The sequence below is a fragment of the Rutilus rutilus genome (genome assembly GCF_951802725.1).
Source record: "Rutilus rutilus genome assembly, chromosome: 1".
NCBI lineage: Eukaryota > Metazoa > Chordata > Actinopteri > Cypriniformes > Leuciscidae > Rutilus > Rutilus rutilus.
The window spans coordinates 64146535-64171900 of NC_140209.1; the positions used below are offsets into that span (position 1 = coordinate 64146535).

The 25366-nt window shown below is 38.3% G+C and overlaps 1 protein-coding gene across 2 annotated transcripts in view; it reads left to right on the plus strand.

The window, feature by feature from the left end:
• The window catches only part of cyth1a (cytohesin 1a), a 62319-nt gene that overhangs the window by 24457 nt on the left and 12496 nt on the right, over positions 1–25366 (plus strand). For both annotated transcript variants that reach the window (XM_084417328.1, XM_084417329.1), the window contains exons 2-8: positions 17434–17516; positions 20325–20389; positions 20795–20861; positions 20957–21075; positions 23212–23292; positions 23498–23610; positions 24502–24650. In XM_084417328.1, coding sequence (XP_084273454.1) covers positions 17434–17516; positions 20325–20389; positions 20795–20861; positions 20957–21075; positions 23212–23292; positions 23498–23610; positions 24502–24650 — 677 coding nt within the window. The remainder of the gene's footprint in view (positions 1–17433; positions 17517–20324; positions 20390–20794; positions 20862–20956; positions 21076–23211; positions 23293–23497; positions 23611–24501; positions 24651–25366) is intronic.

Genomic DNA, 25366 nt, shown 5'->3' on the forward strand with positions numbered 1-25366 from the left:
ATCTGAGATGCATTAAAAATTCTATTGACATTCACCATTCAGCGCTTGACTCCTATAGAAGTTGATATCAATGTGTTTTTCCCGTAGTATAACGTCCAATTTTTTAACGGTGTGCGTTTTTTTTTTTTTTTTTTTGATTTAGTGAATCAAACTAGCTTTATATAATATTATGTTCGTGTTTCTACATGTACCTTACTTTGAGGATAATCATATACATATGTGTAGGTTGTTATGGGGAATGAGTGTGATATAGTAGTAATGCTGCATGGTCTCTTTTGACAACAATACTCCCTCATGTGAGCTGTCCATCATCTCTTCTTCTTTGTAGTGAATGTAGTTTTGAATTATTCATCATGGCGAATGAAAGGCCTCTGGTTTTGACGAGATATGAATGTGTTTTATTGTTCCATGATCCTCTTATGTGCAAACATCTCAGTTAATATGCTTTCTGTTATTTGAGCTGTGAAGAAATCCCTGTGTGTGTTTGACAACTGGTTTTGTCCTCACTTTAAGTCCTGCATGTTTGCCTTTTTAATTCGTTCACTTCCTAGTGTGACTGAAACAGGCTGCGACTTGTCTGAACCAACTCTTGATTTCAGAGCAAGAATACACAAAGTATTGCACATACCGTGAACACAGTTCCTGAGGTTTCCTGGACGTTTTGCAGTAGTAACATGCTGTAGTCGTGTGTGTGTGTGTGTGTGTGTGTTTGAAACACTTGTTGTCTGTCGCTGAGGAATGTGGTTCAGCTGTCTGGGTTCGGTGAGGGGGTTGGGATGTTTTCTGTGGGAATGCTGAGATCTCAAGGTGACAGACTTTTGACCATATACAGGATCGACAACTTATTTTGGCCAAGTGCCACCTACAAAAGAAACCAATTTGAACAATTTTGGACACAGAACACGAAACAAAGCACACTATAGGCCTACATTTGTGCTGCTGGGGTGCTTCAATACATATTTGGGTCAATTATGGACAAACCCAACTGTTGGGTTTAAAAATTAGCCTAAATTTACACTAGCAACCACATAGCAACCCATCCATCCATCCATCCATCCATCCATCCATCCATCCATACATACATACATCCATCCATACATACATACATAAATACCCAAATGTACATGGAATACCGATTGGTGTTTATGTTAATCTGTTTAAAATAGACTACAATGCTTAGGTTAACAGATCATCAGATTTTTCAAATTCCAAAATTTGGTTAACACGAATATTTCATGTGTGATTACTCCTTATTACATATTTTAACAGTTGAAAAGTATGCCTGGGTTGCTCTTTCCCCTAGTAAGGGTGTGGACCGTCTAACGGCCTTCTGAGCAAGAGACTTGACAGGAAATGTCACCTTACATTGAACCCTGACAGGAAGAGGCATTTGTCTCAGCTGAGGATCTTGGGAAACGCAGTGCAGTTTAATATCATTAACGTGTCTGTGACCTGACTGTTGAGTTGAGCTGCTATGTAAATTAGGATGTGATTGATTTATTTTTTCTCTCTCAGCTCTGCTCGGTTTCCTGTCTGTGTGCTGTTGGTTATCTATGTGTGACCGCCGTGGTCACGTGACTTCCTGTCTTGCGTTCTTCAGGCGCTGTTTATCAAGTGAAGGGCATGTGGGATGTTGACCGTGTGCCCGTTCACACCATCAGTAGATGAAGAGATAGAGGACAGAGTTTTTTTCTAGATGTAAGCTTACATCTGTGACATGCTGTTTACTATCACAGAAAATAATTTCATCCCTCAGTTTATATAATCAAGTAAAAGTGGTTTACAATTACAGTAGAAGTCTGTGGGCAAGACATTGCATCAGAAATAAACATCTTGAACATTGTGCATTGAGCAACGTCCACCCGCAGGAATTAGCCTACTCCTGTAATGCATGACTAGAAGTTCATCCACTTTTATGCCCCATACCCATTTTATGCCTCCACTGTAAGTGCATTACTACACAATTTGCTTGTTTTTATAAGCTGACGTCACATCATGTTTTGGAAACAAATGTTGGTTACATCGAATGTGCTGGGGTCAAATAGACGCCCATTGGTTTTCATGCAGTTTGCCAAAAACCAACACTTTGAAAAACCACAAAGAGTGAAGTAAAAAAAAAAAAAAAACAAGGAAACCTTTACTGTAGCTTGTTTCAGACTAAAATATGAAATACATGAGAACACATGAGAAATACATGGAATTTAAGACTCAACGTTTACTTGAAAATGAAGACTTTTTCTTCTGAATAATCCATGGAGAATTCACCTGTTCACTCCATGGTTTCTTCATCTATTTGAGTTTCAAAGTGAAAATATATATATTTTTTGGTTCTTAATAAGACTGAACGTTGCAGAATTGAAAAGTGTGAGAAAGGGTTTGAAAACCAGACATAACAACATAACTTAATGCAATAAATACTACTTACAATAAGTACAAATAATTTGCACCATAGTGTGCATATGTCACTGCATGTAACCATGACACACACACACACACACACACACACACCAAAAATAACCTTTAATATATATATATATATATATATATATATATATATATATATAGCCTATTCCGCGCTCAAGAGAAAGCTTGCACAAAGCACCGGCTTTATGAATATGTCAGAAAAAATAGCAAGGAGACATTTTAATTATTTATTAATAAACTGGTGTTTTCTGAGTCAGTGTCGGCTGCAAAGATGACTGCTAATGAGCATTAGAGAGAAATGCACCTTTCATACGGATGACATAATCAGAGTATTTGTTTTCTATTTGAATTGGTTCATTTAAAAGTGGACATTTCAAGCTTTCTATAGATATATTTGTCATGTCTCTGAGTCAGGCAAATATACGGTTCATTTTTTGTGACTCACTCCAGTTCCGGAGACTGAGACGGCAGAGAGCGCATCCAGTTTGTTGTCTCTATTTTACTAAAGCACAATGGTTTGTTGTTATTGTAAGTGTACACAAATAAAAGTAGACCCTTTCGAATGATCTGTATGACCAAAAAGGACGGAGTATGTTTTCTTCGCTCTTCGCATGAACACTTAGATATGAGACGGATAATAGTGCACATTTATTTAGGTTAACTTAAGAGTAAACGGCCATGTAAAGTAGCTAACCACGGCTTAACATTAATGCTTGTCTAGGACAAGTGAATTTTTTGAAGGGACATGTGAAAGAGAATTTTACTTGCCCAACCAGACGAGTAGCCCGATTAAAACGTCAATAAAAAAAAATAACTAGGGAATCACAAAAACGTGAGATTGATTCTGCATTCATTTGGCGACTGACAGTGAGTAATAATAGTATAATATATAATGTACTGACGATAACAAGGTTGTGCTGTTGATGTTCGCGCAGCCTCATGAGGCGAAATGGAAACAAATGAGCGCAGCTCACACAAATAAACTCAGTTAACATACAAAGAAGTTAAAGCAAATTTATATTTATTAGGGGTGTAACGATACACAAAACTGACGGTTCGGTACGTCCCACGGTTTTGACGTCTCGGTTCGGTTCGGTTCGGTTCATTTAGGTGGGGTGGGGGGTTTAGAAAGCTAAAATTGCTTCTTTTTTTTTTTAAACAGTGCTTTAATTAACAAATTGTGTCCTTGTCTTTAAATTAATTCAATTGGAAGTAAACGTTTCGCAAGGATAAAAAAAATGATCTGCTAATACTGTAAACTATATAGGAGCCCTTACTTGCACATTACTATAACATTAAAGCTTAACAACAGAGCCTAGACTTTTAGCCTAAATTCAGTTGCTATTTATTTTTAGATATAATAATAATAAACACTCAAGTAACAAATTGTATGAAAACATGTAAACTGCACATACGGCAGTTTTTACATTAACATTTTTACTCAAATTTATTATTGAAATATAATCATTTACACTTGCTGTCATTTTCATGACAGATATTTTAAACATACATTAAATAATCAAGATGTCATTAACAGGTTAAGTAAAATATAATATATAGGCTAATATAGTGCATTTGTTTAGTGAAAGAGTTCATTTCCTTAGCAAACCAACAAGCTGTGGACACTGAATGACTTGCCTGAGGTAAATAAAGCTATGTGAAAAACTAAGTGTTTTATTGACGTATTTCCGCTGTTGAAACACTGACTGAGCGATTACACGAGTTATGATGCCTTTCAGTAAGTATACTGTATCTTTCAACATACCTTCAGGTGTCCATTCATGTTTATTCTGTAACTGAGGAAGAGAATCGCGTTTACTCGCGCTCCGCGCTGCCGCTTGACATGAGGAGCTAGTGTGGTGATCTGTCATGCCACATCAAAGAGCGCCAAAACGACATTTAATTTTTGAATTTCGTGATTAAATAGACAGAATTTGAAAGATTACACCTTGCTTATTATCGAATGTAACAAAACACTGAGCTTATTGCGATTAAATGTGATTAATGGTGGTTAGGCAACGCTGTATTCGTTGTGTACACATAAGACATGAGGTCCAATGAGCCGGGACAGCAGGGGGCGGGGCGGGCGTGTTCGGTACGCCATGAGAGTATCGCGATTCGTATCGTGGGTGGTGTATCGCGGTTTTTCGGTTCGGTTCGAATATCGTTACACCCCTAATATTTATAACCTATGATACAGTTAAGGTACATCACACGAGCAAGAGTGCTGAAGAATACCATCACGATTTGTAATGTGACACTAATTTCATGACAGTTCAATAAACAAGTAATTAAAATGAAGTCACTTACATTTTAGACGCAATATTGACTCGTTTTAATTCTATTTCAGCAGCGAAAATAGTTCCAAACAAAGATCACAGTAGAGCCATAATGCATCTCAGGAACACTTAACCGTGTTTTGATTACTGAATGATTCAGCGTTTTGAATGAATCGTTTGAGTCAAAGATTCAATGACCCATTCATAAACAACTTCCTCATTCCTGAATGATTCGCTTAAACAAATGACTCAATGACTCACTCATTAAGACGGTCACCTGCCGCCTCCTACTTGTGGTTTAGTTTCTTTTCCAGAATTTCTTATTTGTATATTCCAAAAATATATAAAACATTCTCATGACAGTTTAATGCACTTGTAATTTTTCAGTATAAATTATTTAATTTGATTGGTAACAGCCCTATAGCGTCTTATTATTCTAATTAAATTTATTGAATCACATTTAAGAATTTAAAATGAAAGATAAAGCATATATTTAAAACGATTTGGGGAAAATGCCCTTTATAAAGGTTAAAATATCATAAAGATGCAGATTTAAATATGTCAAAGCTGACTGATGAGAATATTGCTTCAGAATAAATTATATTTACAACAGTATTTTTTTCTGGACAAGCTTATTTTTTACTCAGACAAGTGAATGACCGATTTACTTGTCCAAAGGACAAGCACATGAAAAGACTTAATGTCGAGCCCTGCTAACATTACGTTACAACTAGCATGTTTCAAATAAGCCAAATTTAAGGTCGGTGAATGATTTCCTGCCCGATATACAGTAATAACCACAAGGACCCGACCTGTCCCTCACAGACTGTGTGGCTTCACATCTTCCTGTGGAGTTTAGGCTATTTCTGCAATGACGGACCAAATATAATTTGGTAGACTAAGCCTCTTCTCATCGACTAACGTTTAGTTGATTATTCGGGAGCAGCCCTAGACCAAATGCCTCTTCATGAATGAAAGTATTTAATATTTTTGAATAATTGTTTATGAATAATTTCCCACAGTAATTGTCATCAGAGGTAGGCCTAACTGTATATGGCGTGAAACTCTGCCTCAATCAGGATTTGTAGTCATATGTGGTGTTTACTCATCAGATTTCTCCTGTGCGCTTTGGTTTGCTCACATAAACGGCAGGATGTTTACTCTGCAGAGCTTCAGGATGTTTGCTCAGCACATCGCCCGTCAGCTCGGGCCTTCCCCCTCACAGCTCACACATCAGATCTGCAGAAAAGTCCTCCGGTGCCTCATGATCCTTTAGCTGGGCTGATGATAAAAATAAACCGGTCTGCATTCCACACACACAGGCCTTGAAACAATCTCTTATTGTTGCGCATGTTATTTTGGGCTGATGCCTGCTGCCTTGATTCCCTGGCTTTCGCTCAGACCCGTGAGTCGTGTGATATTGAAAGCGTGTGCGTGACACAGAACTGTGTCACCACCTCAGAGATCTGATTTAAGAGCCTCTCAGGACACGCCGAGGCCGGCCGATTCCAGGAAAAGCATTTCAACGATGATCTCAGGCCTTGATCACTATGCTATTACAAGTTTATCGGATTAGATGAGCTTTATACGGTGGGCTCAAAAATGTGGATAAATACATAGTAATACAGTGGGGACTTTAAAACCATGGCCTTGACATTGCTGTGCTTTGCTGTTTGAGCTTCGCCAATGTTATATTTCCGTTATACTCTGTGTTAGTGGAGTAGTGATGAAACTGTGACTCATTGGCCTGATGACATTTCCTCCCCTGCTCTCCTTCGTCATATGAACACAGCACTTCACACACCAGTATAATGTGGCTCTCAGATAAATGTGGATTTACGAGAGTTACGATTGAGCCTGAAAGGGAGAGTTCACCCAAAAATGAAAATTATGTCGTCATTTACTCGCCCTCATGTCATTCCAAACCTGTTTGCATTTCTTTCTTATATGGGGAATACAAAGGAAGATATTTTGAAGAATGTTGGTAACTAAACCGTTTTGGTGACCATTGACTTCCATTGTCTCAAAATACCTTCTTTTATGTTCCACAGAAGAAAGAAAGTCAAACAGCTGAGTAAACAATGACAGACTTTTCATTTGTGGGTAAACTGTCCCTTTAATAGAAAGTACATGCCTGCAATAAGCAAACAGGTTTAGTTTCAGTGGGATGATCTCTTCCTGGGAGTTTCTTTACAGAATAATATGAATGCTGATGGTATAAAGTCTGGCTATTTGAGACTAAATTTGCGATTGTAGAGGAAAAAACCCTCATTGTTCTCATTGTCCTTTTGGTTGGTACTAATGCAACTTGGGCCAAGTCACGAGATCCCTCTTGGTGCCAGTGTATCCACTTGATCCATAAAAAAAGTGAAGAAATTAGAAGTAAATGTCTGCAAGAAAGAGCAGAGAATGACCACTAGATGGGGCAATCCTTGTTTATGATGGCGTTAAGTCTGAGAGAAGGGAGGAGAGAGAGAGAGAGAGAGACGAGTGTGGGATGGAAAGGACCGTCTGCACATGGACTTCAGCAGTATGTGAAATGTGTCTTCCTCTTTCTCGGTCTGCCGTAGCAAACGTCTGTATGTGTCATGATGCTTGACGTCTAATTCTTACCTGGATGAGTTTGGGTTTGAGTTTATCTTTGGTTTTGCCGCTGCTTTGGATAATGAAGGAGAGAGTTTTGATGAGTGAACAGAAGTGGACTGATAGCAGGACGACATATACATTTCACTAAAGATTGGGGAATCAGGTCAGTTCGTGTGTAATATTGAAATGGCTACTTGGCAAGGTGTTGTTGAGACTTTTGTAGTGTTTCCACTTTCCATGTTAGTGTGCCATTGTACAGCTGCTTTAGAATGAATGCAAGTGCCTGTAATGTGAACTGTCTCACATATTGAGTGGTTTGATTGCAAACAGAAAGATCATTTGTGGACTGGATAAAACTCTCTGCAGTGTTGAGCTTTCACAGGACACGCGAGGTTAGTGGTACATGGCTTCTGCCGTCCTTCACGCAGTCATTTCTTCCTTTTCTGCTGCATCTAACAGTCACTGGCTGACCATCAGCTTAAGAGAGATTGCGTATCTAGGAGGAGCTTTAATTTGACTGGTTCATGTTCAAAAGGACAGACAATAGGTGGTTGGTTTGAGCCTAGAAAGATTCTGTGATGCACTGTATTTGATTCCAGGCACTATAGGAATGTTTATCATGGGATTTCTGAAACAATTTTCAGTTTTAGCCAAACTCAGGCAGAGAAGCCCCATGAAGAAAGGCATTGTCTCATTTATCGAGAGCATAGTTGGATTGATTTATGGAGTTCAGTCATCAATTATCTGCCCACTATCATATCAGTGTTCATTCGCCAAGAAGTCCCACGCTGCCCTTGGAAATGCGGCCCTTTTTCAGCAGGTCAGACCTGGTGCCCAGTACATTAAAGTGAGTCTAGTACTTTGAACAATGGCATAATACATCCAAGTGAATGCAGTTTCTCAGTATTTCTGTTGTGGGGTCAACCTTCCAGAGGTAAGGAATGTGTAATGCGTTACATTTGAGTAAAACCAAAGAGCTGAAAACAAGATACAAAGTATTTGCCACATTCTAGTGTCTAAATCCTGAGGTGTTTCATTCTTACCATAGTAAACAGCTGCCGCTAGTGCTCACAGTGGTACTCGCATTGATGATGCAAATGTTTCACAGTGTAAAGTTACTGTCTGTGTGTGTTACAATAAGCGCATTAGTTTAGAACGGCGTAAAAAAAGAAGAAATAACCAACATGGGAAAACTACGTCGGTTTTGATTACTTTTCGATTAATCGTCCTGCTCTAGATTGAGGTGGAACTCTGATTCGGATGAAGCACACACATGGCGAGACAGCCGAAGAGAAGTGTCTTTGACTGATGACCAGACTTGTTTCACTGAGTAAATGTTTAATGTTTACAAGCTGGCAGGACAGATGTGGCTCCTTTTACAGAGGCTTTGTGTTTTGCAAATCCTATTGAAAGAGGAGAATCAGCTGTATTTGAAAGATAAGATTGTCTCGAGAGAAGGACATAAAGGTGGATAAAAGCAGAGACAACAGAAATGTTTTCTTAACAACAAAGAAGCAAGTTGAGGTGTAGTGGTTAAGGTTCAGCACGGGTGGGTTTCTGGTCCCCATAAAGAGCGAGCCTAGCCAGCAAGTAAGTAGCCATTTACCACATTGCACCCATTCAAAGTCAAACTCTTGGGCCAACTCATAAGGGCCAGCTTGAATGAATGTCCAGTCCATCACAGAGCTATAACGTCTTTGGATTGTGGGGAAAGTCCGAGTGCCTGAAAGAAACTCCCGACAACCCAGCGAAAAAATGCAAATTCCATGTTCAGCCGGGGATCGAACCAGGGTTTTTTACCTGTAGGGGCACGGCAGTCGGGGCAATGGGGCATTTCCACCTGTAGGGGCAATTCCAGTAGTCGGTACCGATACCATTAAAATTTTACGGTTCTCTGTACCAATTTCGGTACCACAGCAAAATCTGTTGGAACTATTTTTCTATTTTATTTAACTATATAAAAAAAAAATGATTTCATAATCCCCGCATTTTCGTTGCAAAAAGTCACATATATCTTAGCAGAAAGTTGAAAATTGTTGCGTTTACTTCACACAAGCACAGCCATTTCCCATGTTGCCATGGGAACGTTATGAAGTGACGTAATTACGCGACATTATTGAAAAGCTGCAAACCCCGTGATGCTGATGAAACCATGATGAAGCCCACAAATCATTCTCATTTTCCAACAAACATAAGCGCAAAAGACAGCGCAAAGCAGTTTCCCAATGCGTTACATGACAGTGGGGGCAAATTATTTTAACAGAAGATGTCTGTGTAGTACGGTATAGCTACCTCTGTAAAACAGGAAGCACACTTTTTTTTATTTATTTTTTTATTTTTTTTATTCATTTTTACAGAACTTGTAGCATATTCATTTTGTAAAGCTACAGAACTTGTTCGACTCATCAATGTTTTGTAAGTTTGAGCCATGTGTTTATTAAGGTCTGAAATAAAACAAGATGAGAACTTAAATATTCCCAGCACTTTATGTGATGTAGTATGCTTGCTTATCATAGGAAGTAATAAGAAATGACTCTTTACATTAAAGTACTTTTTTTTTTTTACATTTTTCTCTTTTTCATCAAACCGCAGTTTTTGCAAGTTCCCGCAATTTTTGCAAGTTCCCGCAATTTCATCACATAAAATTGCATAAATATCCCGCATATTCCATCGCATTTTTTAAGAAAATGCGCCGCATAATCAAGGATTTTTGCCCGCAACAATCACAAAAAACTTTTTTGGAGGGACTGATTAAAGGCTACATGCTGTTTAAACGTAAATATTGCTTATAAAAAAAAAAATTCCCATGGAGTAAAAGCTAAATCTACTGTACAGTAGCCTAATTATTTCTGTCAATTTCTTCCAAGTTAAACCGAACTTTTATTTTGACGGGTTGCCGTGAAGACCTTTGAGTTTCTGTGTGTGTATGATATGACAATAGTTTTCTCTCAAATTAAACGGTAAAATGCTCATGAAGTGAATTTCATCATGTCCTCATATCGTGAGGCAGCAGAGACTGAAAACGTCACTTGTGCTTCAGTGTGTGTGTGTGTGTGTGTGTGTGTGAGGTAAATGAAACCGCGCGTCTGCGCCATTCATTCACACAGAGACAAGCAGAACATGCAGGGTTAATATTTAAATAGTCTTTTTGCAGTTTCATATACACAGACACTATATATATCGTGGTATATATCGGCTACAGACAGTGCTCCAAGTAAAAAAGTTAGCCTGGAGCCGCGCGCTTATATAAAAACACGGAAGCGACTTAAAGCAGCTCCTATTAGTGGGTACCGAATGTACCCGGTACTACAGAAATGCTGGTATAGACACATTTTCAGTACCGACTTGGTACTTTGACAACACTATCCTAGAGTTAAGTGTTGAGGGTCTGACAGCTTGTGTCCTGTTCTTTGGAGACTTCTGGAACCTTCTATTTGTTTGGCCCTGAGCTATAGTCACCATGGCACACCCAGGTTTGGATCCAGTGGGATTGTCTATAGCGTGCCCAAAGTGGCGTTTTATGGTGGCATTGCAGGACTCCAGTCCCCGAGATAAATGTCTGTCAGCATCTACTTTCAATATCCAGCAGCACTGTCTCCAGTTTTCTGTTGCCTTAGCAATGTAATTGTGTTACCGTTACTGATGGTCATATATTCCTACAATGATCCGGAATGAAATCAGAGCTCAGGTTCTGTTGGAGCTGATGCATTTCTTTGCGGCGCAGTCGTTACATATTAAAGCTCTTGAGCTTTTGATAGAAGTGATGGTGTGGGCATGTTATTTGCTCCCTGGCTCCCGTAGGCACATGTTAAACTGGGTTAAATCTGAAGGAGGAGATCCTCAAGTATTAATGTCCTGACTTTGCGAGGAGAGTTCTCCAAAGGTTCTGGACGGAAAATAAGAATGTGCCAATCCTGACAGCACGGAGCTTGGGCCAGGTCCTCAAGGGTTCATGTCAAGAGGCTCTCTGTAATTGTGGTTTTTCTTTGCTGGCTTGCGGTGCCTCTGCCATTAGGAAGGCCTTCACCCGTCCATTCAATCAGGGCGATTATAGAGCAGCTTTTGTGACTGATCAGAGCAAAACACTCTTCACTCTTTACGGCTTCAATAAGGACCACAGAAACAGGTCAGTAAAAACTCCTGCTGCTGTCAGAGGAGAGATGTGAGCATGCACACTAAATATGTCAGCGAAAAAAAGCACATGATAAACGAGGTCAATGAATAAGCTTGCTCTGGATAATACCCTGATCAAACCAGCTGAGCTGTGTTTTACAAATCCAGATCCATGGGCATTGCAAGACGCAAGTCGAGAGATGCTGGTTTCGGCTCTTTGAATCTGCAGTTTCTGTTATCAGTCAGAGACATGTTGGTTTTCTTGGAATATGAACCTTTCATGTTTTCATCCCAATACCAAAAATGATGTGTATCGTCCCGATCCGATACCAGCACAGTCTTTTTAATCAATGTAGAATTTCTATACCTGCTGTGTGTAGAAGTGATAATGACTCTTTTATGTGTTAAAAACAATCTACTAAATACAGACTACTTCATTATAAAGAAAAACTTCCCAATGCCACTTGAAAAAATGTAGGCAAGACACCAGGGGCCTCATTTATAACCGTTGCGTACGCACAAAACAGGCCCTGAAAGAGGCGTACGCCACTTCCGACGCATAAGTTGTGATTTATAAAAACAAACTTGATGGGAAAATTTGCGCACCTGCACGCAAACTCTGACCCATGCGTACAAACGTTTTGGAGATGGAGTAGTTTGTCAGAGAGTTAAGTGTCTTTTTGGTCACTTTTAGTCAGAAAATCTAAAGAAAATTAAACCTGATACAGAAAGATAATACAAATATAATTTCACTCACCAAGCCTGTCACTTGAAGCAAATATCCATCCCTTCTTGAATGTCCGCGTCAGTGAGCGCTTTGGGCCGTTTAGTGAAACTGACGCATGTAACAGTTTAAATAAATAAAATAATGATTTAAACTATGTTTTACTTCTGATATAAACATTTAGATTAAACATGCCATTCAAATTAATGGAGTTAAACGCTTAAACATGAAATCATTACTGAGAAGTTACAACATTCATCAATAGAAAGATTTGCGACCACAGAGATGATTGCTTATCATGATAATACCAGATTGTCTGAGAAAATAGTTTCGTGCAAATAATGCCAAAGGCCTGCTGTTTCCATTAAAAATATAAATCAATTAAAAATACAATTCGGCCAGTGGAAAAGATTGAGAAAAACTTTCTCTGAAATGTATTTGACACTATTTGATTTATGTATTCAAAAACAAGGCAAGGATAAGCAACTACATGATTTTTATTAATGTAATGTGTCTTGTACCATTAAACGTTATCACGTGGATGAATAATCATATGCAAATGATATGCAGATGAGGATCTGCATAGTAAAACGAGGCGTTGTAAGCTCCATATATGGTTATTTCAGGGAGGAGACGCTGAAATTTCAGGGAGGAGACGCTGTTGCACTGATGTGCGCACAATCTTCCGCTGACTGGGATTTATAAAGTGAATTCTGCGCAGGTTCTGGCGTACGAACGGTTTTATAAGTCTGAATATTTTTTGCCGTACGTCATTTTTGGCTTTCGGGCGCACGTACACTTTTAGTAAGGATCCTACGCACAGTTTTATAAATGAGACCCCAGGGCCCTTTGTCGGTTAATCTTCAACACTCGAAAATACTTATCACTTATAAATACTTATCATAATCTTAGACATACTGGTTTGTAGCACGAATAGTTTTACTGTTTACTGCACTTTGTTATTCTTCTAGTTGTTCACCTTAAGCGGATACTCAGTCAGAAGTCTTGCACGTTCACAGAGAATCGCTTACTTCCAGGTTGCAAAATAAGGTGGACAGGGACAGAAAGAAGGGTTTTGTTTGTGACTGGTCTCCCTAGCTGTATGTGTGGGTTCATGCGTGGGATGTTGTGGCATTAGCATGTGTGGGTGATTCTGATTAGCAGCCCACTGACTATCTGTTGCACTGAAATTACTCAATTTCAGACCTGGTCTGATCCTGCTGCCCTACCGTTTTGAGATTGACCCATTTATCAGTTTCGAGCTGCAGCAGATAGATTTTGATAGGTTGTGCTACTTCCGTCTTAATTCATATCAAGTGATTTGTATACATAGCGCTTTTTATAATTCATATTGTTTAATGGCATGCATTAATGATTCGTAATGGACAATGGGCATTGGGATGCCGGAATCAATCGTTTTATCTTGTATAGTGTGTCATAGTGGACGACAAGCGACATGACAGATACAGTACAGGCCAAACGTTTGGAAACATTACTATTTTTAATGTTTTTGAAAGAGGTTTCTTCTGCTCATCAAGATGTAAAAAAAAGTAATATTGTGATATATTATTACAATTTAAAATAATTGGTTTTCAATTTATTATACTTTAAATTATCATTTATTTCTGTGATGCAAAGCTGAATTGTCAGCATCATTAGTACTCCAGTCTATCACATGATCCTTTAGAAATCACTCTAATATTCTGATTTATTATGAGTGTTGGAAACAGTTCTGCTGCCTAATATATTTGATGAATAAAAGGTTAAAAAGAAATGCATTTATTCAAAAAAAAAAAAATATATTTTCTAATAATATAAATCTTCTTTTCTATCACTTTTGATCAATTTAACACATCCTTGCTGAATAAAAGTATTGATTTATTTCAAAAAAAGAAAGAAAAAAAATTACTGACCCCCAAATTACTGACCAATCGTGTATATTGCTGTTACAAAAGAGTTACAAAAGTTTTAATTTTTATTTTTTTACTTTTTATTCATCAAAGTATCCTAAAAAAGTATCACAGGTTATGAACAAATATTAAGCAGCAGAACTGCTTCCAACACTCATAATAAATCATCATATTATACTGATTTCTAAAAGATCATGTGATAGACTGGAGTAATGATCCTGAAAATTCAGCTTTGCATCACAGAAATAAATGATAATATAAAGTATAATAAATTGAAAACCAATTATTTTAAATTGTAATAATATATCACTTTTTTTTTCTGTATTTTTGATCAAATAAATGCAGGCTTGATGACAAGCAGAAGAAACTTCTTTCAAAAACATTAAAAATAGTAATGTGTCCAAACTTTTGGCCTGTACTGTACTACTAGCATGATTTATTTCGGTCCTCCATGACGGGTTCCATCACATCTGTGACGTTGACCAATAGGAGCACAGAAGCTCCTCCATACACCGCTTTCAAACATGGCAAAACGAAAGGGAGGCGATGGTAATTGGTGCGGCTAGGTGGAATAATGCAATTGAAAACAATACTCCTGCATTTATTATGTTCCCTCGAGGGATGAATTCAGGAGAATAGATAGCAGAGGCGCTAAAGCAACCCGGAAAGCACTGGAATTAGTATTAAGTAAGTAGGCAAGATGCCAGTGGCATATTGGGACATTTGGCGGTTTCACTTTTCTAAAATGGAAGAGAGTGAAGGTGTTTCGTATAAATCTTTATTTTACAGTCTACCCACATCTCACAATAATTTCAGGAGTCATGATCTGACACAGTGACTTTCGAAACAAAAATATTGTGTTGTCTGAAGCAGACATTACAGCCCCCAGTGAGCAAGTCTGAGGCAACTGTGGCAAGGGAAAAACTCCATAAGATGTTCGGGCAGCGCCGGGAAAGAACCTGTGTGGGGAGCCCATCCTACTCTGGCATTGCAGTGAATTCATTTTCTTCATGTGGGTTTCTCGAGAAAAGCGAACACTGAGCTCTCTCTTCACCTCGTTTCATTGTTCATTGCTGGAGGAAGCAGAACTGTGTGTTTGCCACTTGCATGACTTCGAGGGGTTTTCCATCATCCAACTGTATGTGAAGTGGTTCACCATATCTTTCCCTCAGACTCTCAGAACTGACAAGGGTTTTTTTACATTGTTCAATAAAGAGTTTCTTTTCAAATGAGCTTTTAAAGGTCTAAATTTCATTTTGCGCAGTATTACGTTTTTCTTAATAATTGGTGACTAAATTGCTTTAGCGTCATAAACTTTCCCTCTGATGTTGAGAAAATAGGCGTGTTTTTTTTTTAGAGTACAACTTTTTCTCATGGAAATATTTGGTTCCCATAAATCTGGATGTTTTGTCTCTGTTTCTGTAATTTAAATTAATGCAGAGAATCTAGTTTAATTAAGGCGAGACACATCGATTTTTCATGCAGTGGTCAGTTTTGAGATTTTGGGCTTGTTTACTCCTTCAATGTGTGTTCTTTCAAGCTGCTATAAAGAAAACGTTGAAAATATACATTAAGATGTTTATTTTATTACATTTTGTTTACTTGCGGCAGTAAGTTTCTCCCGAATTTACCAAGTTAGCATTCTCCGTCTGTTCACTGAAGTCTGTCATGACCGGTGTCGCTGTAAAGCTCAGAGTCTCCTGCACAACGCTATGTAACCCAAATATGGGCATTTCCTTTCTATCAGTAACCAATCGTGAATGTCCAAAGGGGGATTTGAAGCTAACGACGATTTCTCATTTAGAGCTATTTAAATCTTTAACAAGTTTTGTCAAAATGAGTTTTTTGTCATTCTCCTGTACAAACATCTCAGCCTATGTAGCACCTGTGTACACCAAACTCTCCAGCTATACACTTAGCAGTATTCTGAAGATATTTTCAGAGGGATTTGTTAATAAATCATTCCTGGCCTGATTTATGTGACATTTTTAATCAAAAAAATATGGTGAAAATCGATTATTTTTAAGGCTATGGACAGTACATTTTGATTTCCTAGGTAATAAAAGCATATATCCTGAAATCCCTCTGAATTTTTTAAACAAAATGTGTAAACAAAATGAAAAAAGAAATTTGCACCTGTTTTTATCATATGTTCAGATCTATCTACCGAAAATATATGCAAAATCATGCATATTTAATGAGATAATGCATAATTTGCATAATTAAACATACAAATTTCTAAAACTTGTAATATAATTTTTTTTTATATATATACTTGTGTAAGTAATCAACTGAGGAAGTTTCATGGTGATATCTATTTTTTTTTATTTTTTTTTACCCCATTCACCTGTAGTGTCTCGCGTTAATGCAGTAATCTAGTTTAAAGGACTATATTCAACACATTTTAAGCATTTAGTTTTTCCCTGAAATCCTGTGTTATATAATGTAAAGTGTTATGTGGTCTCAAACAGGACCAGGGTTGAGAACCACTGTTTAGAGAAATATATGTAAATACCTGTAATGAATCCCTGACCTCCACGTATTGGCGTAGTTCACACACTGTAGTTTATCCAGGAGGGTCGCTGCTGAATACTAAATAGATGGCGATAATGTGGGCGGCCATATGTTAATAAGCTCACGGTTGTGACTTAAAACTATAGGCTACAACTTAGTTTTATTAAATGATTTCGGTGGACTGGGGACTTTAAATGAGTTTTGAATGTATGAACCATTTAATTTCAAGTGTATATTTCAGAGGGTTTCTCTGCTGTGAGGTGACGAGTGTTTGTTCTCGGCACCCTCACAGATGGGGTTTGAAGCGCTGATGGGTTGCCATGGCTACAGGAGGATGCTGTGGGTGAGATCTCACAGTCACATGGTGAATAAAAGTTTGTGCCTGTGATTGAGGCGTCTGGCTAGAGAGCACTAAAGCCCATTTCTGCGATGCTGAAGGCGTCGTTCAGGCTAGTGTGTCGGTCTACTGCGACTCAAAAAGGGTTTTGATTGATATGTGCTTTATCTTTTGGATCAGTTTGAGGACATTTGCAAGTATTTACGGATCTCTTTATTTCCTTGTGCCACTTTGCTTGGTGTCTCTTGCACATTTGGAGTAGTTTTACTCATGATCCAATTACGATATCATAGGAAATCAGGCCTGGTTATCGTTTCTTTTCAGTCATTTGTTGGTTATTGATGCGTGTATGCTTGTAAAGATGCTGCTGGGTAATATTGTGTCCTATCGATTCTGTTCACAGTCCTTTCGTTCACTAATCTGTCTTCATTTCACCTCTTATATCATTACTAAAATATGATCAGATCAATGTTTAATATTTCTTCAGTTCAAAGGAAGCCTAGGCTATGAAAAAAAACAAACTTTTTTTTTTTATCTCGTTCTCAGTGCCTGACGACCTCACGCCTGAGGAGCAAAAAGAACTGGAAAACATCCGCCGCCGAAAGCAGGAGCTGCTGGACGACATTCAGGTAATAATTGAACTGATGTGAATCATTTATTCAGCTCTAACTCACTATTCAAAAGTCATATTATATTACAATTCATGCATGGATTTGACTGGCTTATTCTTTTAATGATCAGTTCAGAACAGTTCAGGGCTCCAGACTACAACTAAATGGTAGCATTTTGCTAACGACTGAATTTTGTTAGACATCGTATTGGTGCCACCAGCACGTTGGCCAAATCATAATAGCTGCCTTTTATGTTGCATATGAGAAACATCAAATATCAAAACAAAAGTGAAACGAAACCGTTTACTTGCGGGCCGTTCTCGATCATGCTACACCGTAACTACACATCTTTGAATTCACCGAAGAATTAATAACAGCGAGATCTAGTGGGAAGCATTTAAATTCAGCGCAGAATTCTGTTATAAACCATAGATATCAGATCAAACGTTGTTAAAGGCTTTTCAATCAACCAGTCATCAACATTTACCCTCCAGCAATGTAGCGATGCTAACTGTAACCATGGTATTGTGGCAGAATGTTTTTTTTTTACATCATCTCAGGGTTCGTACAACCTTTTAAGAGTGAAGTTTAAGCACTTTAAGGGCTTTCAAGTGCTTTACACTTTTTCCAGCACTTCAAAGCTCAAAGTATGATCCAATTTTAATAGTGTGATGATTTATAAAACTAAAAGTTTAAAGATGTTGGAAACTAAAACTTCATGGCAATGAAACACTTTTATTTAAAAAAAAGAAAAACATGAAATGACCACTATAACCGGTAGATGGCGGCAGAGGAGCACCATTTCCACTCCCTATTAAATAGGAAATAACAAAGTCTCAAGAAAAACAAAAAACTTTTCTTCAATTTGTGACTTATTTACTCATTTTATCTCATTTTACATTCATTTTATAATCACTGAAGCTGTCGGTCAGTTCAGTGTGATACTGTACAAGAACAATGGGACATTTAATAGTTAATTTTAAGTGCTTTACTGTCAAATTTACAATAAACAAACAAGTATTATTAGTAACTGCACTTCTTAATGCAAAAAAATATTCTTTTTTTTATAAATATAAAATAAATAGTAAAAATAAATATGTAGTAACAGAGAAATATAAAAAATAAACAGAAATAAACAAAATAATAAATAAAAAATAATAAAAAATAAAATAAATCATTAGTTATATTATTATTTTACAGCTGCTATATAAGATGTGAAAATGTTTTATTCTGAAATAATTATTATAATTATAATTACAATGAATCTACAAATATTTGTGGTATAAGAATTTGACTTGTAATTCACCAAGTATGAGCACCGTTAGTCCAAAAAGGAAATGACTCAAGCTGACAGGAACAGGGTGGACTTGTTTAGAAAAGGACTGTCACACATGAGCCAAACACTGATCACTTTCAGCTCTACTACTATAACACGGTCAAATGGACTTGATCTGTCAGGGCGCTGACCTCCAGTATACTATACACGTACTTAAAATTCCTTTAGCTTTCCATGGGAATGTATAATTTCCTAGCGCACTCCGTTTACATTGTTAACAAATTTAAGAAAACTTCCCTCCCCTTTGCAAACTGAATTTCTACATCTTGAGGTCTCCTGACAAAAGTGTTTCTGTTCTTGAGGCAGCTTTCCTTTGGGAGGACAGACGTCTTGAGGAATGTGTGTTTTCTCTGGTTTTGGGAAAACAAAAACAGGCTTTTCTTTGCTAGTGAATTACAAACAGGAAGAAATTACTTGAGCTTGACAAACACTTGAGAGCGAATTTCACCACCATACAGCTGAAAATGAGTACGAGGAGGGAAAACTCTTCATTGTGTGACCTCAGGACCAGCCCGGCTCCAGGCCGTCACTAAACTCTTGGCAGAAGAGACAGGCCTGTTGCCCTAAAACCATTAATCTCCCCAAATACATGGTAAAATAATCCAATTTTGATGTTTGATCTTTACTTTGGGGCCATTCTCCAGTTGTCCTCCTTTAATGTCATGTATATGCCGTCTAGAGCAAACGATTCATCCGCTGGAATTAGATTTGAGCCGTTAATGTCAGGCCTCGTGAGCTGGGACAGGACACATGCAGAGAGTGCCACCATACTCTCTCTTGTAGTAGACCTTGGTTCGTTCTCATACCTAAAAAAAAAAGTGAAGATTATCCTACTGTTCATAAAACATTCACTACTAGGCTTAAAATATATAACCAGTTTTGATGGAAAGGATCTCAAACTGACTAGCTGAAGATTTTACTGTAGCTAAACCCATTAATAGTAGGGCTGTCACTTTTGTGAAAAAATCCTGTTCGATTTTTGAGACATTAGTGTTCATTGAATCGACTGTAAAATCGTTTCCATTTTAAACGCCAAATATAGGCAAATCCACGGACAACTAAAGGGCATTAGGACGAACGTAAAGATCGCTTATCTCTTTTTACCAGCAGACACTCCACTGTTCACCGTTTTTTTTTTTTTTTTTTTTAAAGGGTGATTCCCGGAGGTTTGAGATTAAGTAGCTCCATGTCAACCAATTCTCGCTTATTGCCACTCCCACACGCGTAAAAATAGCCGGATCAACTTTCCTCTATTTACGGATATGACGAGACTCGCGTATGCATACAGTTGTATGACGATTACTTGCTGCTGAAAAATTCCATTTTTAGGACACAGTGTTTCTTGTTTGGGTTACTGTTTCACTCACAACACAACTCTAGACACGTGTGTGTTGTTGTTTCATTTCTCATCTGTCTTGACCACTATGGTGTGGCGTAATTATCTCTGGAGTCTCGTTTGATTTGAACCCTCTCATGTCCTCTCTCCACAGCGCCTGAAGGATGAGATAGCCGAAGTGACCAGTGAGATTGAGAACCTGGGTTCCACCGAGGAGAGGTGAGTGGACGTCCCCTCACAGATTACTCATACACACTTCATTTCCACTCATGTGTCACTTTTTGAGTCATGCGTGAGGTCAAATCTGCCTAGCATCTTAGCATCTAGCTACACCATCTTCTTGAATGTCAACCCATCCTGTTTTATTAGAATTTATATAGAAGTCACAGTATTTCCAGAGAACTGTCTTGTGTTGTTCAAAATGAGAACCAAATTGCAATTCCCAATCCCCTTTGGATTCCACAAGACCTCTTTGTTCAAGGCGGTAGTTGTTTAAATTTTGGGTCCATCAGCCAGAGATTTTGAAGCATATGAAATAAACCTTATGACATCTTTTGTAAAAGGGTATAAAACCATAAACATCAGGAGTTATTTTTTATAATCTACTGAACATTGTCCCCTCAGGAAAAACATGCAAAGGAACAAACAAGTGGCAATGGGCCGTAAGAAATTCAACATGGACCCCAAAAAGGTGATTAAGCAGTCTATTAAAGCGTATTCACTGAATGAATTCTATGTGTATCATATGTCTTATAGGCTAAACACCTTGAACGTGTGTGTTTGCAGGGGATCCAGTTCCTCATTGAAAATGACCTTCTGAAGAACACCAGTGAAGACATCGCACGGTTCCTCTACAAGGGTGAAGGTCTTAACAAGACTGCGATAGGAGACTACCTGGGAGAGAGGTGTGTGTGATTATTAGTACAAATAGTGCAACCAGCACATGATTTGGTGGAGGCGACTGGGGTCACAGGCCTTTAAAATAGAAAATGACCTTACATAAAGCAGTCATAATAGTGATATTATTATTGTATTGCAGCAATTACGAATATATTTCAATTTCTTCAGGTTTTAGGGATATCTAAGTGCTTTTGGTACTTTAAGGCATGGTCACATTAGTGAAATTTCAGTGAATATTGCCGGCAAAAAGGTCTATCATCCATTTTCAGTAGAGCAGTGATGCACAAAGTCACTTTCAAACCAAGCACCTTTCTGTTGGTCAACGCGACGAGTCTGCATGAAAAACGCAAACAGGATGTGAAATATGTGTGGAGAAACGGCATTACGGGAAATTCCAAATCGCAAAGACTTCTATTGAAATGACTGGATTTTCATAAGTTTTGCCGAGCATTGGTTTTAGAACCCAGAAGTGTCTCAAAAGTTTATATGTCAAGTCCATTGCTTTGGTGTTGTATATTTGCATTGCTATCGAAATACTATCCAATTAAAATCCGAATCAATAAAATATTATAAATGTTGAATTCACCAAAATGCATATCGTGTAAAAATGTGACTTCTGAGGATGGAAACGGCGTTAGATCCCTTCTACACCTTTAAATCCACCTATCAACTGGCCCTTCTGGTTAATTCCTGGAAACCAGTGTCATCGTCCCACTGTAATTTGCTGAGAGACAGGATAATGTGGATTGTCCTGTAAATCCCATCCGCATCTGTCTTTGATTACCCTTTTGTCCGGACTCTAAGCTCATTAGACTCTTCATATTTAAGGAATGCTGACTCAAACAGGACTGAAATTCAGACATGTTATTAGAGTTCACTGGGCAACACCTAGTGACTTGGTTGCGTCTGCACAAGAATTCCTTCTTTTTTTTTTTCTCTCGATCTCATCCTGGGTTTCATTGCCTCTGCCTCCTTGTTTTCTGTTCTTCCTCGGTCTGGGTGTGGCTGCTGAAACGCTCAGGAAACAGAGAGCAGAGCTCTTTCTGTGACAGCAGATCAGATTGTCTCTCTGAGCACTTCAGCTCCTCTGTTAGGGAGGGGGTCTGCAGTGCTTTGTCCCGTGAGTGGACTGTCACCAGATCACCGGGAAAGGGTGTAGAGAGGACGAGATCGCCCTCATTCCCCGTGTGGGATATCACATCCTCCACTTGCAGAGGATAAATGTCATGGTTTCGAAAAATTATGCAGTGCTGAATGATCTCACATCCACTTTGTCTTGAGTAAGTCTTAAGCTGCGACCCAAATGACGCACTTGTGCACTATGTACTCATCTATGTAGTCACACTATTTATACTTAAAAACATCACTTGAATCGTGCATAAGCATGCGAATTGGGACACAGCTATAGACAAGAGACCACATAAGTGACACATTTTCTCATCCTTTATTGCATGTAAAAGGGCAGTAATTATTCAAAATGTGTCCTTTTGTGTTTCATGGAAGAGAGAAAGCCATACAATGACATGAGTGGTTAAAAAATGATAGAATATGTATTTGCTGGTGAATTATTCCTTAAAGGGACAGTGCGCTAATACATTAAAATGGTCATCAATTACTCACCCTCATGTCGTTCCAAACCTATCAGACTTTTGTTCATCTTCAAAACCCAAATGAAGATATTTCTAATGAAAACTTTCAAGTTTCAAAATGTTCATGAAGACATTGAAAAGTAATCCATATTAATCGAGTGGTTTAATGCAAAACTGTTGAAGAGACATGATCTATATTTATGACGAACAGATTAAATTTAGGCTTATAGGCTTTAGAATAGGCTTTTATTCACATATAGAGAGAGAGAGAGAGAGAGAGAGAGAGAGAGAGAGAGAGAACAATAAAACATTGACAGCCAATCAGAATCCATCCTGCTTTTAAGAGCTCAAACATTTAAAGCAACAGTCGACAAAACTGCAGTTTGCGCTTATAATAAACAGAATGTCATCGTCCGTTGGTGTGAATGCTATTATAATTATCGTTGTAGTTATCTTTATAGTTATCATTCTTGGTGTGAACTGGCATTAAGATGCTTTGGATGAAAGCGTCTGATACTTACCCCTTGCTCTCATTTCCACATTGTTCAACAGGGATGAATTGAATCTCCAGGTCCTTCATGCGTTTGTGGAGCTGCATGAGTTCACTGATTTGAACCTGGTCCAGGCTCTCAGGTAACACTTGTAGTTGTGAATAACTGTAGATGATATGTATCCTGTGCATGTTTGAAATTTACGAAAGGTTTAATACATTTGTATTAAACAGTGTTTTCCACTTGACCTTTCATTTCCAGCATGATGTGTGATATCAGCTGTGATTTTGAAATATCCTTCTTACGTTTGGTCAGACCTAATATCATTGATGTTCGTCTCCACACAGGCAGTTCCTCTGGAGTTTCAGGCTTCCTGGCGAGGCACAGAAGATCGACCGAATGATGGAGGCGTTTGCCCAGCGCTACTGCCAATGCAACCCGGGAGTCTTTCAGTCCACAGGTGGGTCTACTGTACGTTGTAGTCTGTGTTCGGTGTTTAAAGGTGCTGGATGTAACCTTTTCACTCTACTAAAGCATAAAAATACCATAACATGTTTGCATATATGGAGGAAACATGCTAAGTTCATACTCGTTTCTCTGAAAAACACTTCTACAGCCAGTTACTTTATTACTTTGAAATGTGCGTTTCCAGGCTGGAATGTTTGTTATTGTTTTGGTTTGTGATACTGAATGTTGCCAATTTTCATTGTCCATTGCGCTCGTTCCTGTTGCGTGTGCTCAAACTGGCGACCCGTGTGAGCGCCGTCCAGTCTGAGGAGCAAGTGGCGGGAGAAACGACATTCTCCGATATTTTTAATCCGACTGCAGTACCTATTTCGACCACTAGCTCTCATTCTTACATACTGCACCTTTAAACCTGCGTTAATAACATTTCCAAGAAACATGAGCAGTGTTTCACCAATACTGCTTTCCCTAGCTGGAAATATCGAATTAGACACACTCAAACCATGCATTTATCTTTAAATAAATGCCATTTACCAGTAGCCGATATTTACGACACATGTAAATATAGTTAAATGAAAGTTTCCTGGCAAATTGCCTCAACTTTTATTGTGTAATGCTAGCAGAATGTAAAAATCCCACACATTCACACCCTTTAAGGCCTATTTACTGTAGATGTATTCAACTCTCTTCCTTCCAGGACGTTGTTCTTGTCACGATCACCCGCTGTAACTCCACATTTCTCCTCATTAGTATTCATTCGAGTTATGAGAGTGAAATATTTAAATGGCCAGTGTGCCTCTGAAAATGATAGTGTTTGAAAATGCTGAATCAGAAGCAATGCCAATGTGGATGGTTGTAACGAACTGCTTGTTTGTTTGTTTTGCAGACACGTGCTACATCTTGTCCTTCGCCATCATCATGTTGAACACCAGCCTTCACAACCCAAACGTGAAGGACAAGCCCCCAGTGGAGCGCTTCATCTCCATGAACAGAGGCATTAATGAGGGAGGAGACCTGCCAGAGGACCTGCTCAGGGTTGGTCTCCTCTCACTTCTACTTACATCTGTAGATGTGTTTATATTCTTGTGTTTGTATTAGTGTTGTAGCGCTGTATGTTATCTCTGTCCCTTATCCCGATTCACTTTCAACAGCGCTCCATAGAAATTGTAAGTGTAACGCTTCACAAATCTTTTTTTTTTCGTGTAATTCAACAATAGATACTGTATCTAAATTGTGAGCTCAGAAACAAACATTTGAATAAATGAAATCTTACCGCTTTTCTATTTTTCCATTTTTCGTCTTATAATTCTGCGCTGTTGTGTGATCTCGCCGGTTGTACTGTACCGTGCAAAATGAACAAGGGTATAAAAGGTATATTAATAAAATAAAGTAAGAACAAATAAGTAGGGAAAGACAATCAGTACCCAGGCCACCAGGATTTCACTTTTCCCGGTTGCTCCCGATGGCCAGTCCAAGACTGCCTTATAATTTAGCACAATTAGACTATTAATAAAATGATGGCACTTCAGGAGAAAAAGGTCATCCTCTGTGTTCAGGCTTTTAACGTGCATGCAGTGTATATAAAGCAGTTACATCAATGAAATTATAGTACAGGTAGTCCACACCCCCGTGCTAATGGTATCGCCCACGGCGCAAATGACACGAAAAATGGAAAAATAGAAAATCGTTTAGATTTCATTTATTCAAATGTTTGTTTCTGAACTCACAATTTAGCAGAAGTAAAATTGAAA